At 38.2% G+C, this 17,674-nt stretch overlaps 1 protein-coding gene across 1 annotated transcript; it reads right to left on the bottom strand.

Annotated features, from left to right (window-relative positions):
* Nucleotides 1-475: 475 nt before the first annotated feature.
* suox (sulfite oxidase) lies at nucleotides 476-16,115 on the bottom strand. Its single transcript, XM_087801323.1, has 5 exons — nucleotides 16,045-16,115; nucleotides 5,230-5,298; nucleotides 4,671-4,839; nucleotides 4,094-4,357; nucleotides 476-4,001 (listed from the first exon to the last, which is right to left on the bottom strand). The coding sequence occupies exons 2-5, from the start codon at nucleotides 5,286-5,288 to the stop codon at nucleotides 2,775-2,777; spliced, it is 1,719 nt and encodes a 572-aa protein (XP_087657449.1). The 5' UTR covers nucleotides 5,289-5,298; nucleotides 16,045-16,115; the 3' UTR covers nucleotides 476-2,774.
* Between the last annotated feature and the right edge of the window lie 1,559 nt (nucleotides 16,116-17,674).

Raw genomic sequence — 17,674 nt, 5'->3', positions numbered from 1 at the left:
GGATATTTTCCCCATTGATGAGACTTTTATAACGTTATTATTTATATATGATTATACACATATATACTATTATATCATATATTAAACATATTTATATATATCATATATCCTACATATAATATATTTGTTCTTTCTCTTTATTTCTCTTTGTTCTTATTTTTATGAATAATTGCTGTGTCTAATTGGAAAAAACCTAAACCTAAACCTCTAACCTATCCTATCTAGACAATGTTTTCTACTAAATGTGCATGTTCTAACCGTTCTTAATACAAAAAAATAATATTACATTAATATTAACATGCAGTCAATAAGTACATTAAAACTGAGCATAGAAGCTTGTTTTCTTCTACTTCTTGAAACTAAAAAGAGTTTAATTTATTAACATATTTTCTATGTTTTCTTAATAACACTTCAGTTTTTACGTTTAATAGTTACGGCATTTCTTCTGACAAAAACTGAGATAATAGTCACATGATAGATGCAGGAGTTAATACTTTATTAATGAATTAATTGTCTGAATAAAACACGCCTCTCTGATAACTTTGTACATGAATAAGATTCACAATTACAGTGGAATAACCTTTTTTCCACTTATAGTACTAAGTACTTGTAATTACAAACCCTGGTTGTCAACCATCAGCAGACAAAGTTGTATTAAGTAAATAAAGGTAAAGAAAAAAAAACAGAATAAACCACAGTGGTTGTCTGGATTTGTTTTATGTTCAGTTACATCACTTCATACATGTTAAATTTGCTATTGCAAGCCTTCCATGTGTTAAAACTAAATTATATTATCAATCATTCTCTGTCACACATACATCCATGTGTATATCTTTTATGAAAACATGAACTTGAATTTTACTCAGAAATATACCACTTGTATCTATATTATCTACACAAAATAATTGCACTAATTTAATTGTGTCTCTATGATTAGATTCCCTTTAAGTAAGTAAAAGTTATTTATTGCGCCTTTCTCAGAGCAGCGCCACAAAATCGCTTTAATAATCAAAAATAAATCACAGCTGAAATACCTGTTTTAAAAGGTCAAAATAACAAGGAAATAAACACAGGAGTCCTAGAAAATTAAGAAAAAGCCTGCACAAATAAAAATGTCTTAAGATGTTTCTTGAAGGAGTCAGTAGATCCATCAAACACAGAGGGAGAGGAAGATCGTTCCAAAGCTTAGGAGCAACAGTCTGGAAGGATTTTTCTCCTCTAGTCCGGGAGTTTGTTCAGGATCCATTAGTAGATTCTGATCCACAGTATTTTAAGGATCGGGGAAATGAACTGTTACAATAACGACAAAAACTGTCCAAACAAGGAGACACAAACACATGGATTATAAGCTCCAGACCGTGTTGTGACATAACTTTCCCAAATTTAGAGATTTTTCTCAGTTGACGGAAACAGTTTCTGGTCAGTTTTCTGCAGTTTTTAACTAGAGACATGTCTTTGTCAAATACAACACCCAGGTTTCTCAGGCTAAGTTTGACAGACTGACCTAAGTCACCCAAGAACTGACTCAACCCTGGAATCTTATCATCAGGAGCAATGACCAGAGTTTCAGTTTTGTCCACATTTAGCTGTGACATGTTTTTACTCAGCCATTGTTTGATTTTTTAGCAAACAATTGACTAAGCTTTCTGAGTTAAAAGTCCTTTTGCAGAGCAAGATGTGATGTCATGAACGTGAAGATCAAAGTCTCAAAGAATAAGAACAGCTTTCATTTTAATAATGGAAGTTAAACAGTCACTAAAATGCTTCAAGAACACTGCAGCCAGACCAGGAGGACGGTAGACTGAAACAAAAAAGAAAGGTCTTGTAGAACCCATCAAGATCATCTGGGACTCAAATTAATTCAATTTCTGTGTCTGAATCACTTTGCATGTACGACTGTCTCTATACACAACAGCTAAACCACTACCACAACGAAAGGGGGCGGGGCTTCCCTACGACAGAGCAGCCAGCAGGACAAAGTTCATTAAGATGAATAAACTCTTCCACTCTCTGCCATGTCTCTGAAAGACAGAATAAATCCAACTTTTCTCTTGTGAAGAGATTATTCAGAGAAAAGGATTTATTTGCAATGGAGCGAGCATTCAACAGGCCGATATGAAGCGCTGATGACATCACTGAGGCAGTGACAGCGGAGCAAAGCAGGACTTTTTGAAGGCTACTCCAGCGGCCACGTGGGTGACAGCTGGACCATCTGGGTAGCTCTGGAGTAAATACTGAAGTAAAAAGAGTAAATTAAATCATCTGACCACCAATCCGGATCTCCGTTGAGGTCCAGGCAAACGGCATCGCGGACGCAAAGTCACACACATCACAGAGGAATGTAGCGCAGACATCGAGAATTTAAAACAAATGAATATACATTTAATTATATTATTTTCTTTAGTATCATATATAGAAATTAAAATGCTCAGTGGGACTGCAGGAGGGACAGAATGTCGAATTTAGTTCTTGTCATATACTACGGCAAAATATAGTGGAAAACATCGTTAGTTCCTTCATCTATTTCTGTTTGTCCAAGTTCCTAAAAGTACAATTTCCTCAATTTAGACCTGCAGAACAGCAGAAGAAAGAAATGGCCTCCATGATATGAGGAAGTGTGTGTGTGTGTGTGTAGTCCATTCACTGCATTTTGGTAAATAAAATCATAAAATAACAACCAACAAACATAAAATCTTTTGTATAAAAATAACAATTCAGCTAAAAAGTCAATTGTTCTTCAATATTGTTCCCGAAGTCATATATTTTCATTTTGTTCACTCCTCTTCACTTTCATCTTCTCTGACCTTCACCCTTACTCGGTGCCAGGCATTATTCAAGACCCCCCTCAAGTTCCAAATGGGGGCAATGGAGTCCGGCTGCATGTTGTAACTATTGTCGACAGCTTTGCAAACTATTTCCAGATCCTGAGCCTGTGCAGGAAGAGGAGCAGTGATTTCCCACAGCTTCCAGGCCCACGCCCGCCCAGGAGGAGGTGGTGCTTCTGGATCCTGATCCTTGTCACTGCCTCTCAACGGAGCCACCTGCCACGTCTTGCCCCCGTCCAGGGAAACATCCACTCGTATCACCTCCCTGCCTCCTCCGCTCCAGGCGTAGCCCTTCACCGTCACCTCTTCCTCGCTTCGGTCCACCACGGCACCGTCTGCTGGGCTGGTGATGGCGGACTGAACAGGGAGCTCTTGGATGGCCGGGGCGGAGCTGAAGTCCACCGTGTCCCAGTCCACGCCGGGGGAGAAGCCCTTGTAGTCGTTCTGCTGCCAGTGGCTGCTGCTCTCCTCAGCGCTCACGACAATCTTTCCTAACCATTTCACATTGCGGGCGCCGACTGTTCCAGGCACAACGGCCCGGACCGGGAACCCGTGATCCAGCGGAATGGGCTCACCATTCATCTCGTAAGCCAACAGGACGTCACCTTCGTCTGCCACGGCTTTGTGCAGAGGAATAGAAGCGCCGTACGTGGTCCCCGTCACATCCTTATCCAGACCCTCGAAGTGGACGTGGCGAGCCCAACGGGCCACATGCTCACCGTAACCAGCAGCCAGGAGGACGTCTCGGAGTCGGACCCCACTCCATGTCGCGTTGCTGATGGCGGCGTTTTCCCAGTTCAGACCCTTGACCGTTCTGACCTTGTTCATCTCCGAGCGGCGGTTCCCCGCACACTGCAGTGTGGCCGTCACCGTGTGTTTCGGGAAGCGGGTCTTCAGCTCTTCCAACGAAAGCTTCATGACCCCTGAGGGGAGACCCTCCACCTGCAGCTGGTACGTATCAGGGTCCACTTGAGGAACCGGTAGGTGGTTCCTCTTGAAAAAGAAAGCAGTCGGAGTGATGTAGCTGTCGGTCAGGATTTCTGGAGGCGGCTCAGCATTGAAGGGCTTGAGACTGTTAATGCGTAAAGCAGGGTGGCGCTCTGGATCAGAGGAGTACGGGTCAGATGATTTTATGGACTGCAGTTTTTTCTGGTCCTCTGCTTTCAACTCACCAACCTTGAAGAGGAAAACATGTTAAAAAATCTTTGCATAGGGTTCACATCTCACACCATGTCAATAGTGTCAAGGCCAAACAACAAACATCCCACCTTGTACTCTGACAGGATTTCTAAAACGTGCTCCTGGTTGTGCACAGCATACAGTGACCAAAATGGCTCCAGAGCGCCGCCTGCTGCCAACATGATCTTGCTACCACCGGGATGTATGCTGACAAACTCTGTGATGTCATAAACGCCGCCCTGGAAGGTGACCCAGACCCCTTCTTCGAGTGAGCGGTGCTTGGTAACCTCCTCCTGGCTGAAGATAGGGAGAGCAGATGGCTCCTGGACTGCTTGAGATTCCAAGCTGTCGGCCTTTTAGAAGAGAAAACTTTTATTAGCAGGACAAAAAACGACAGATTCACAACTTTATAACCATAGGACATTCAATTATGATTCAACATCAAGTTTCACTGTTATGCCGATGACACCCAGCTCTTCCCACCACCAAACCCTCGTCCTCTCTTCCACCCACTTCCTTGACTGCCTCTCGGAAGTGTGACCCTGGTTCACCCAAAACTTCCTCAAATTAAACAAAACTGAGGTTGGTACCAAGTCCACCTTATCACCAAATCAACAACCTTTCTCTCACAAGTTTGGTTGATATCTCTCTGAAACTTAGTCTCACCTTGTGTTCGTGACGACTGTGCAACAGAAACACCCCAGTACCAGTCAGCACCCCGCCCAAGACTAGTTTCCATTGTTGACGGGAGTCGGATCTCTGGTGGTCCGTAGTCCTGCTCAAGAGCCGGATAGCTGAAGATGACGCCGCCGCTGCAGCCGGAGTGACTGGATGTCTGTGGTACAATATAAAAAAATGACCTTGAGCATGATTGAGAAATGTGGCCTGCAAAACATTTTTCACAGTGGGAAAAGAAAACATTTGATTTTAAATGCATATGTGCCTTGAATCTAATTTGTATTCCCATCTGCATGATCGAAGCTACACCAGATGATTCACTGGTGAAGACAATATATTAATGTATAATAATAGATTATAATTTAGTATTTTATTCATCCACAATGGGAAAAATGACAAGTTCACAGCAGGAAAAATATTAAACAAAGTGCAAATATAAATCAATAATAATGAAAAACGATAACAAAACAGTTAAGCTCTCTATCCTAAATGTTTGGATGGACAGAGAGCATGATGCGATTTAAATGACTCAAAAGGTTTTTCTTACCTCAGTGTGCTGAGAGCCCCAAACTGACTGAGACATTTGTAGCGTCTGAGCAGGAACATCGCATTAGTTCTGCGGAGATATGAGATTGTGAAGACAAAATATATTGAAGATCGAATGACACACTTGCTTTATTTATCTCAAATAAATAAATAAATAATTAAATATGAGGTAAAAGAAAGACCAAATAAAAGAAAGAACAAAAGAAAATAAAAAGTGAAAGTATGATGTCTATCAGCAAGGATTAAACTGCGGACTACTGTTGAGGGCAGTGGCGGCTGGTGAATTTTTTTTTAGGTGGAGCTCTTGTATGTAGACTTCAGCCTCTTATTTAAAGCCTGTATATGCAACAGGAGATAAGATATCATTTCTACCAACTAATCATTATCACACACAAAGACACTGCAACATTTTTTAATTAAAAAAAAAAGAAGCTTTTTTAAATAATTCTATAAACATACAGACTCATCATTGTTGATGATAATTTTTTAACTATAAAAAGAAAGTATAAATGATATATAATATAAAAAGGATAAGAAATAAAAAAGGATAAGGAGATAAATGTGAGTTCTTCTACTAGAGCAGGTCAGAATTCTGCAGGCGAGACAGATCCTTCTTGTTTTGCATCCACAACAGGCCAAATAATTCCTACACAAAAATCAACTGGAACTAGCAAATCGAAGCACCACACCGACGCCACAGTGAGATTTCAATGGGAACCACTAAATTAAACAATCTCAGATAATTACAATATATTTAGTGCATTCTGTCAACCTTAGGTGTGATACAAAGAAATAGTGATTCAGATTTTAGTAATTGGATCACCCAACTTGTATTCACCAGGAATTCCCCTGAGCATGAGTATTACATCAATGCAAAGTGGACTCGTCCCCATATACTGGTCCCGGTTTTCTTTGGATAAGGGAATATCGTCAGTAATACTTTCATTTTGAATGTCGTCCCACGATCCAGGTGTGAAAATCATGCTTTTCAATTACTTGTTTAAAATCAATGTATAGAAATACCAGGTTATAGGAACAATAATTATAGAAATTGAAAGAAGGTAGAAAATTGGAAGAGAAAAATAAAATAATCAGAGATCAGTATCTTTTTCAACATTTGTAGAAGTCCATAAAATATGCCACACAGTCATTCTCAGTGATTGACATTTATTCAAATCCCTAACGGAAAGGGCCCATGTGTGTTTATCCTTGATCTTAAGCACCTTTTTCTTTTTGTTAACTATTTGTATTTGTTGTTTGCTTAAATGTTTCTGTTTCCTGTCCTGCAACAACACATGAGTACAGATCTTCTAATCTAATCTAATCTTCAAGCACCAGCACATATTTATCCTTGTCAACAAACAGACCAACACCCCTGATACATTTGAAGTCATCTGGTTCACCCGCTCGTCACTGAACACATCCCTCATTTAGGAATTTAAACACCTTTACAATCTCATAACCCTCAATTGAATGCAAAAACAAAAATATTCTTAACATTTAAGGAACAGGTAGATGTTTGTATGCATTTGATTGTCTTTGATCATCATCATTTGTTTTCTATTTAGGTTGATTTAGTCAATAGGGTTTGCAGGGGACTCGAGTAGCTTTCAGCTACTCAGGAGCTTCTCACTGACTGTTGATGGTCAAACAGGCATTTGAGTATTACTAATTTTGTAATGCCCTTGCCTCAGTCCATAAATCCACTCCTCCTCAATTGACGAAACCAGTAGCAAGGTTATGTTTTACAAGAGGCCACGGGAAAGTAAACATGGGATGGTGGGGGTCTCAACTCCACTTCAACTTATCAACTAAGGCTGGGTCTGATCTAGTATCATGCATCAATGTCACTCACAACTCAAAATACTTTTTACGGGCTTCAACGAGTCTGACTTTGTAGTTTTTAGGATTTTATATATACAGTTTTCGATTATGGAAAATGAACTAATTGCGTGTTTTTTTTTGCTCAACATTGCAAAAAGTGAGATTGTTCAGAATCAGAATGACTTGTATTGCCATTGTCTGTGTGTATGCATACACATTTTATTCTATTTAGATTTTTTTCATTTTATTATTTTATTTCTGGATGTTTTTATTTGTTTGTATATTGCTCTACTGTGTAAACCGAATTTCCCCTCGCGGGACAAATAAAGGATTCTGATTCTGATACATGTACTTTGGTACAGTTGGCAACATTGAACATTTATAATCATTTGAGGTCATTAAAAAAAACAACCACGGCCAGAAGGGCACCACGCAATATTATCGAATCAAAAGATACACTGGCGTCTCCATCTTTAATAACACAACAGTGTGATTTGAGTCGTCGTAACGTAACATTTAAATATAACAGTGCTGACGTCTTACTGTGGTCGAGCCATCCATCGTTCTGGGCTTCTTCAGTCTTGACTTGAATCGATGGTGTCCAAGCTTGACTTCACAGTCCAAAAGTCATTTAGAAGTAGGAAATGAACTTTACAAATTAAGAGCATTGAATCTGCCTTATAATCCTCATTATCATTATCATACACTTTAATGTAGATTTCCACCTAGTTAATTGGTTTCAGGCCCTTTAAACTAGCAAGTTTAAGATGTTATAAAGCAGTACATTCCATGGGTAACAATCATTCACTGCCATTTCTTCTTGAAGATGTAGACTACTGTCCCAGAAAATATTATTTCGATGTAGAGTTTTAGAGAAATTGACATTTAAATCATATTATTTTAGCTAAAAGGCAGATATTTAATTATCAAAGATGACAGGTTCATGTTATAAACTAACAATTATATCAAGTTAATATTGAATGGATGTGATAGTGGCCTGACTACAGTGTGTCTGGTGTTGCTCACAGTGGTGCAAGGGACCGCTCAGATGCTAATACATTAGAGGGAACATTATTTATGAGCACAATAAAGGTAGCTCTTTCACTTGGGGCAATTTGGGTTTATCTGCGGTTATCAGGCTTCTGTAGTCATTAAGATAAGGTTATCTTACACATGCCTGCCACTGCTACTTCTCACTGGTTAGAAGTAGTAGTTCATAAACTGTGAATACATATACATCCGATATTGTAAGTTAGTCTGAATTAAAATGACATTTAAATCAAACTTTTAACTATATCATAGCAGTACGTTGCTGGCGGATCTAACCTGATGCCACACGAGCTGCTACGAATACCGAGAGATATTTCACAAGTCAAATAACCAATAAAAAATTACTTTAAATCATTAGTGTGTCAAAAAAATCAATATGTATAATGAGTAACAGTTAAATCTCACTCATTCTCGTACAAGCTCAAAACAGACATTTTCTCCAGGCTTCTGGCATGTTTACATAGTCCACTTTCATTTAGGAGCAGAGTCACAGGTCAAGGACCATCAGGTCTCAGTCTAGCCACAGCTTTGTTTCAATGTAAGTTTACTAGTCAATAAACGTGAGCTTTATTTAATGTGTGGCAGATGACTGACCTTTCTACCTGAGCTGTAGGACAAAACTGCTTGTGTATGTAACCAGTACCAGAGCTAATACTAATGTTTTAAGTAAACAAAATCACACATCGCCCTCCCTTTGACCCTCTACTTATATACAAAAGCAACTGATTATGTATTCAGTTCTTTAGCTAAAGTCAATAAAGGAAGATTGTATTGAAACCTCCTGTGTACTGAAATCCTTCCACTTTGTCTTTCACAACTGTCCATAATATACCCATAATATGGCCATGCCACAAAAAAATGACAAAAGTACACTCAATTAATTAAGTTACTTTTTTTTACACCAAAGTATTTTTTTTGGTTTCAACTAACTTCTTTTTGGATTGAAATCGTTTTTGATAAAAGTAACTTTTTTAAATGAATAATAAAGAAACAAATCTACCTCCAAAAAGTACGGCTTTCAAATTAAGAGCATTGCATGAGGCCAATCTCGGTCACACTTGCTACCAGTTCTTTATGCTTCCATCTGTGAAGGAATGATCAGGGACGAGAATATCTTGAGGTTATTTCATCTAATTTGTTTTTCTCAAACCATTCCCTACACCACCGTGTTAACATGTACCTGCAAATGCTCTCTATGTGAAACTGTAAATACCATCATTCGTCCATAATGTAAAATGTCTTTTTTGTTGGGCCCACGACTGGGGCCTTCGTCCCAAGGTCATCCATGACCATCCTCAGTAGTCCAGTCCCTTCGACTGGTCCTCCTCGTCTGCGTCCAGAGCCAAGGCACGCAGTGAAAAGATCTTATTCAGTTTTCCACCATAATTCCACCTTCATATAAATGATTTCCCTCCCAGTTTCCCAAAAATAGCTGTCTTTCTGCGTCTTGATTCGAAAAAGAACGTCAGCGGCATCTTTGGAGATAGAACTATTTTGTCATCAGTGCTCTGGTGCATGGCACCAAACAGCATCCACAACAGGCCAAAATATTCCTACGCAAACATCAACTGGAACTATCAAATCGAAGCACCCGACAATAGCATTTTCACCGACGCCACAGTGAGATTTCAATGGGAACCACATAATTAAACAATCTCGGAGCATTACAATATATGAAGTGAATTCTGTCAACCTTAGGTGTGATCCAAAGAAATAGTGATTCAAACTTTAGCAATTGGATCACCCAACTTGTATTCATCAGGAATTCCCCTGAGCATGTGTATTACATCAATGTAAAGTGGACTCGTCCACATATACTCGTCCAGGTTTTCTTTGGATAAGAAAATATCATCGGTGATACTTTCATTTTGAATGTCGTCCCACGATCCAGGTGTGAAAATCATGCTTTTCAATTACTTGTTTAAAATCAATGTATAGAAATACCAGGTTATAGGAACAATAATTATAGAAATTGAAAGAAGGTAGAAAATTGGAAGAGAAAAATAAAATAATCAGAGATCAGTATCTTTTTCAACATTTGTAGAAGTCCATAAAATATGCCACACAGTCATTCTCAGTGATTGACATTTATTCAAATCCCTAACGGAAAGGGCCCATGTGTGTTTATCCTTGATCTTAAGCACCTTTTTCTTTTTGTTAACTATTTGTATTTGTTGTTTGCTTAAATGTTTCTGTTTCCTGTCCTGCAACAACACATGAGTACAGATCTTCTAATCTAATCTAATCTTCAAGCACCAGCACATATTTATCCTTGTCAACAAACAGACCAACACCCCTGATACATTTGAAGTCATCTGGTTCACCCGCTCGTCACTGAACACATCCCTCATTTAGGAATTTAAACACCTTTACAATCTCATAACCCTCAATTGAATGCAAAAACAAAAATATTCTTAACATTTAAGGAACAGGTAGATGTTTGTATGCATTTGATTGTCTTTGATCATCATCATTTGTTTTCTATTTAGGTTGATTTAGTCAATAGGGTTTGCAGGGGACTCGAGTAGCTTTCAGCTACTCAGGAGCTTCTCACTGACTGTTGATGGTCAAACAGGCATTTGAGTATTACTAATTTTGTAATGCCCTTGCCTCAGTCCATAAATCCACTCCTCCTCAATTGACGAAACCAGTAGCAAGGTTATGTTTTACAAGAGGCCACGGGAAAGTAAACATGGGATGGTGGGGGTCTCAACTCCACTTCAACTTATCAACTAAGGCTGGGTCTGATCTAGTATCATGCATCAATGTCACTCACAACTCAAAATACTTTTTACGGGCTTCAACGAGTCTGACTTTGTAGTTTTTAGGATTTTATATATACAGTTTTCGATTATGGAAAATGAACTAATTGCGTGTTTTTTTTTGCTCAACATTGCAAAAAGTGAGATTGTTCAGAATCAGAATGACTTGTATTGCCATTGTCTGTGTGTATGCATACACATTTTATTCTATTTAGATTTTTTTCATTTTATTATTTTATTTCTGGATGTTTTTATTTGTTTGTATATTGCTCTACTGTGTAAACCGAATTTCCCCTCGCGGGACAAATAAAGGATTCTGATTCTGATACATGTACTTTGGTACAGTTGGCAACATTGAACATTTATAATCATTTGAGGTCATTAAAAAAAACAACCACGGCCAGAAGGGCACCACGCAATATTATCGAATCAAAAGATACACTGGCGTCTCCATCTTTAATAACACAACAGTGTGATTTGAGTCGTCGTAACGTAACATTTAAATATAACAGTGCTGACGTCTTACTGTGGTCGAGCCATCCATCGTTCTGGGCTTCTTCAGTCTTGACTTGAATCGATGGTGTCCAAGCTTGACTTCACAGTCCAAAAGTCATTTAGAAGTAGGAAATGAACTTTACAAATTAAGAGCATTGAATCTGCCTTATAATCCTCATTATCATTATCATACACTTTAATGTAGATTTCCACCTAGTTAATTGGTTTCAGGCCCTTTAAACTAGCAAGTTTAAGATGTTATAAAGCAGTACACTCCATGGGTAACAATCATTCACTGCCATTTCTTCTTGAAGATGTAGACTACTGTCCCAGAAAATATTATTTCGATGTAGAGTTTTAGAGAAATTGACATTTAAATCATATTATTTTAGCTAAAAGGCAGATATTTAATTATCAAAGATGACAGGTTCATGTTATAAACTAACAATTATATCAAGTTCATATTGAATGGATGTGATACTGGCCTGACTACAGTGTGTCTGGTGTCGCTCACAGTGGTGCAAGGGACCACTCAGATGCTAATACATTAGAGGGAACATTATTTATGAGCACAATAAAGGTAGCTCTTTCACTTGGGGCAATTTGGGTTTATCTGCGGTTATCAGGCTTCTGTAGTCATTAAGATAAGGTTATCTTACACATGCCTGCCACTGCTACTTCTCACTGGTTAGAAGTAGTAGTTCATAAACTGTGAATACATATACATCCGATATTGTAAGTTAGTCTGAATTAAAATGACATTTAAATCAAACTTTTAACTATATCATAGCAGTACGTTGCTGGCAGATCTAACCTGATGCCACACGAGCTGCTACGAATACCGAGAGATATTTCACAAGTCAAATAACCAATAAAAAATTACTTTAAATCATTAGTGTGTCAAAAAAATCAATATGTATAATGAGTAACAGTTAAATCTCACTCATTCTCGTACAAGCTCAAAACAGACATTTTCTCCAGGCTTCTGGCATGTTTACATAGTCCACTTTCATTTAGGAGCAGAGTCACAGGTCAAGGACCATCAGGTCTCAGTCTAGCCACAGCTTTGTTTCAATGTAAGTTTACTAGTCAATAAACGTGAGCTTTATTTAATGTGTGGCAGATGACTGACCTTTCTACCTGAGCTGTAGGACAAAACTGCTTGTGTATGTAACCAGTACCAGAGCTAATACTAATGTTTTAAGTAAACAAAATCACACATCGCCCTCCCTTTGACCCTCTACTTATATACAAAAGCAACTGATTATGTATTCAGTTCTTTAGCTAAAGTCAATAAAGGAAGATTGTATTGAAACCTCCTGTGTACTGAAATCCTTCCACTTTGTCTTTCACAACTGTCCATAATATACCCATAATATGGCCATGCCACAAAAAAATGACAAAAGTACACTCAATTAATTAAGTTACTTTTTTTTACACCAAAGTATTTTTTTTGGTTTCAACTAACTTCTTTTTGGATTGAAATCGTTTTTGATAAAAGTAACTTTTTTAAATGAATAATAAAGAAACAAATCTACCTCCAAAAAGTACGGCTTTCAAATTAAGAGCATTGCATGAGGCCAATCTCGGTCACACTTGCTACCAGTTCTTTATGCTTCCATCTGTGAAGGAATGATCAGGGACGAGAATATCTTGAGGTTATTTCATCTAATTTGTTTTTCTCAAACCATTCCCTACACCACCGTGTTAACATGTACCTGCAAATGCTCTCTATGTGAAACTGTAAATACCATCATTCGTCCATAATGTAAAATGTCTTTTTTGTTGGGCCCACGACTGGGGCCTTCGTCCCAAGGTCATCCATGACCATCCTCAGTAGTCCAGTCCCTTCGACTGGTCCTCCTCGTCTGCGTCCAGAGCCAAGGCACGCAGTGAAAAGATCTTATTCAGTTTTCCACCATAATTCCACCTTCATATAAATGATTTCCCTCCCAGTTTCCCAAAAATAGCTGTCTTTCTGCGTCTTGATTCGAAAAAGAACGTCAGCGGCATCTTTGGAGATAGAACTATTTTGTCATCAGTGCTCTGGTGCATGGCACCAAACAGCATCCACAACAGGCCAAAAAATTCCTACGCAAACATCAACTGGAACTATCAAATCGAAGCACCCGACAATAGCATTTTCACCGACGCCACAGTGAGATTTCAATGGGAACCACATAATTAAACAATCTCGGAGCATTACAATATATGAAGTGAATTCTGTCAACCTTAGGTGTGATCCAAAGAAATAGTGATTCAAACTTTAGCAATTGGATCACCCAACTTGTATTCATCAGGAATTCCCCTGAGCATGTGTATTACATCAATGTAAAGTGGACTCGTCCACATATACTCGTCCAGGTTTTCTTTGGATAAGAAAATATCATCGGTGATACTTTCATTTTGAATGTCGTCCCACGATCCAGGTGTGAGAATCATGCATTTCAATTATAATAATAACTCGTTTAAGATCAATGTATAGAAATACCAGGTTATAGGAACAATTATTATAGAAAATGAAAGAAGATATAAGATTGGAAGAGAAAAATAAAATATGAGAGTTCAGTATCATTTTCAACATTTGTAGAAGTCCATAAAATATGCCACACAGTCATTCTCAGTGATTGACATTTATTCAAATCCCTAATTTAAGGGTTGTAATGTGTGCTAATCCTTGATCTTAAGCACCTTTTTCTTTTTGTTAACTATTTGTTTTTGTTGTTTGCTTAAATGTTTCTATTTCCTGTCCTACAACAACACACGAGTACAGATAATCTTCAAGCATCAGCACATATTTACCTTTGACAACAAACAGAATCCCGAGATCCCGACCACACCCCTGATACATTTGAAGTCATCAGGTCCACCCGCTCGTAACTGAACACATTTAGGAATTAAATCACCTTTACAGGTTGGTTGCTTATCAGGCTTCTGTAGTCATTAAGATAATGTTATCTTCAACATGCCTGCCATTGCTACTTCTCACTGGTTAGTCGTAGCAGGTCATAAACTGTGAATAAACAAACTAGTTACCATCGATATTGTAAGTAAGTCTGAATCAAAATGACATTTAAATATATTAATCTATATCCACACGAGCTGCTACGAATACCGAGAGAAATTTCACAAGTCAAGTCAAATAACCACTGAAAAATTACTTTTAATCATCAGTGTTTTAAAAAAAAATCAACGTGTATAATGAACAACAGTTAAATCTCACTCATTCTTGCACAATCTCAAAACAGACATTTTCTCCAGGCTTCTGGCATGTTTACATAGTCCACTTTCATTTAGGAGCAGAGTCACAGGTCAAGGACCATCAGGTCTCAGTCTAGCCACAGCTTTGTTTCAATGTACATGGACTAGTGAAACCTATCGTGAGTCTTTATCAACACTACACCCAATGTGTTGATGTTTTGAAACATTATCGGGGACCACTCACGCTACCTTCTAAGTCATTGATAAAAACTCAAACTAACATCTTATCTACTACGATCTATGCAATGATGTTTTAAGAATTCACAGTATTCTTAAATCAATATTCCTGGGATTAAACTCATATTTCACCGATTGGTTTTTAACTAACCTTAAGGAACTGATGTGCTGCCAGAAAATGAATCACAACGGCCGCCGGTCACTCATTCACTAGTCAATAAATGTGAGCGTTATTCAATTTGGGGCGGATCACTGACCTTTCTACCTGAGCTGTAGGATAAAACTGCTTGTGTATGTAACCAGTACCAGAGCTAATACTAATGTTTTAGGTAAATAAAATCACACATCACCCTCCCTTTGACCCTCTACTTATATACAAAAGCAACTGATTATGTATTCAGTTCTTTAGCTAAAGTCAATAAAGGAAGATTGTATTGAAACCTCCTGTGTACTGTGGAAGTAAGGTAAGGTAAGGTAAGGTAAGGTAAGGTAGAACTTTATTGATCCCTCAGGAGGTCTCCTTCGGGAAATAGTTTTTTTTTCCAATAGCCACAGCAAATACAGCAATTTTTCATAAAAAAAATAAATCAAAATCAAAAATAAAATAAGAACAAGAACAAAGAGAAATAAAGAGAAAGAACAAGACGATACAATCTAAGTCTACAGATAAAGATAAAGAACATAGATCAGAGAAAAATTAAAAAGTAGGAGCTGGATTTGGCCAAGTGGTCAAAGGGTGAACTGGGGACCAAATTGTGAACACCCTGAAATACATATAATATATATAAATATAAATACATGCAATAAAATCTATTAACTATTAGGATATTCTAGATATTATTTTCGATTTTGACCCCATAACCCTTGAATTGTTTGACGTTTATAGTACGAATCGACAAGTTTTTACGCTTCATAAACATAAGTATTTAATACATAGTAGTTGCATAATAATGCGTGTTAAAAACATTAAAACATTAAATTAAATTACTTGGCTTGTGGATGTTCGTATTTTAACCATTCGTGAGACACCGAACCAAAAGCAACTGTTCGTCGCCGTAGTTTAAAAAAAAAGTCAATAACAGTGTAAAGTTGACACACAGCTAACTCAGCTAACATGTTAGCCAACACGGTGCAGATTTCCAGGAATCTCACTTCTGCTCGCAACATTAACAGTATAACAAAAATACATCTATGTTACCTGTGTGAACTAAATAACAATGATCTTAATAACAACTCATGCAACTCACAACTCGGTTCTCCTCTGTCGCCTCTTCTGCCACCGACGAGAAAGTCCAGATATTAGCCGAACTGCGCTGAACGTCTCATTGGACTGACTGGTGCTGCGTTCACGTACGTTGGCTCAGTCGTGCTCGTGATGTGGCAACAAATATATATTGACAGTCTGCGGGAGAAGTTGCCAAAGAATCTTGGCCACCCGTTTGAAATTCATTTTCCAGCAAGTGTCCTTGAGATAGGTAATTAAATATTCCATAACAGCGGATTTCTGATCTAAATACATGGAAAACTATTTATTCTATTAAAATCATTGGGATTATAACGGGACATTGTGTTGCAGCTCTGAGGCGATCAAGTCCCTTTTTTTCTAAATTTTATATGTAGTCTATGACTGTTTGTGTGTCTCCAGTCAAATAAGTTCATATCTGGAGTGCTCAGTCATGCTTTCAGTAGGAGTTTGGGGGTAGATTTGTTTCTTAATTACATATATTTTATTTTCTTCAATAATAAAAAAAAAAGTTTCTTCAATCAAAAAAAAACAGTATTAAAAAATATATACATAAAATACCTTTAAAACTTTTGTTAAGTGGGTGCCGTTATATGACCTGATGAGTCTGGACATGCTGAACCTTGTATTCATTCTGTTACCATCCTCTGTGCAACAACTTCAACCCGTATATCATTCTAATTTTTTTCCCCCAAGACCTATGTCAGTGAAGTCAATCACAATTTCTTCCAAAGTATATGTCCTTGCATTACATGTCATGTAGATTGTGCCTTTCTGTACAAAATATTTTAAAGATTTTTGAAATGGATCCTTCCACCACCAGGTCTGGGTCTTGTTCCTGTTGTGTTTGTCACAGAACCGGCACCCCACTGAGGCACAGGGGCGACGGGACAGGGCATCTGCATTTGAGTGTCTAGCTCCGGCCCTGTGCACCGCTGTGAAATCATAGGACTGGAGCGTTTCGATCCACCACGCCACCTGTCCTTCTGGCTCTCGGAAACACGTTAGCCACTGCAGTGCAGAATGGTCCGTTCTAACGACAAATGGTCGGCCACACAGATAGTACTTGAAGTGTTTTATGGCTGCAACCAAGGCCAGAAGTTCCTGTCTTGAGAAACAATTTTCGACGTTCAGCCTTTTGAAGGACTTGCTGAAGTATGCCACCACCTTCTCACCTTCAGTTCCATTTTGTGCCAGGACCGCGCCCACTCCCATGATGCTAGCATCTGTGTCGAGGACAAATTGCAATTCCTGATCAACTCTCTGGTCTCGCGAGACAATCTATAACTCTGGCAACATTAACAAGAACATGTGTAACCATTACAATATTAAATGATTCAAAGCACTCCAATGAACAAATGATCTAAAACCTTTTAACAATTGCACGAAAATGAATAACAACACACAAATAAATAGATAACAAAACGTCTACAGAAATGCCAAACTTTTAAACAGTACATACAATGATATTAGCGTAAAGGTGAACGGTGTAAGAGCGCCTCATGACTGGAGAAAACCGAATGCGCGATACTTTACATGAACTATGTAGAGTATACGCACACGTATATTTTCCATTTCCTGCAGCTGTATAATTAAGTAGATCCTCCACATGTCACACACATCGGCCAGAACGA

This window comes from Callionymus lyra, chromosome 10 (assembly GCF_982586985.1).
Source record: "Callionymus lyra chromosome 10, fCalLyr1.hap1.1, whole genome shotgun sequence".
In the NCBI taxonomy this organism is placed as follows: domain Eukaryota; kingdom Metazoa; phylum Chordata; class Actinopteri; order Syngnathiformes; family Callionymidae; genus Callionymus; species Callionymus lyra.
Note: the sequence above shows the minus strand (reverse complement) of the source record. Positions and strands in the feature narration are given on the sequence as shown.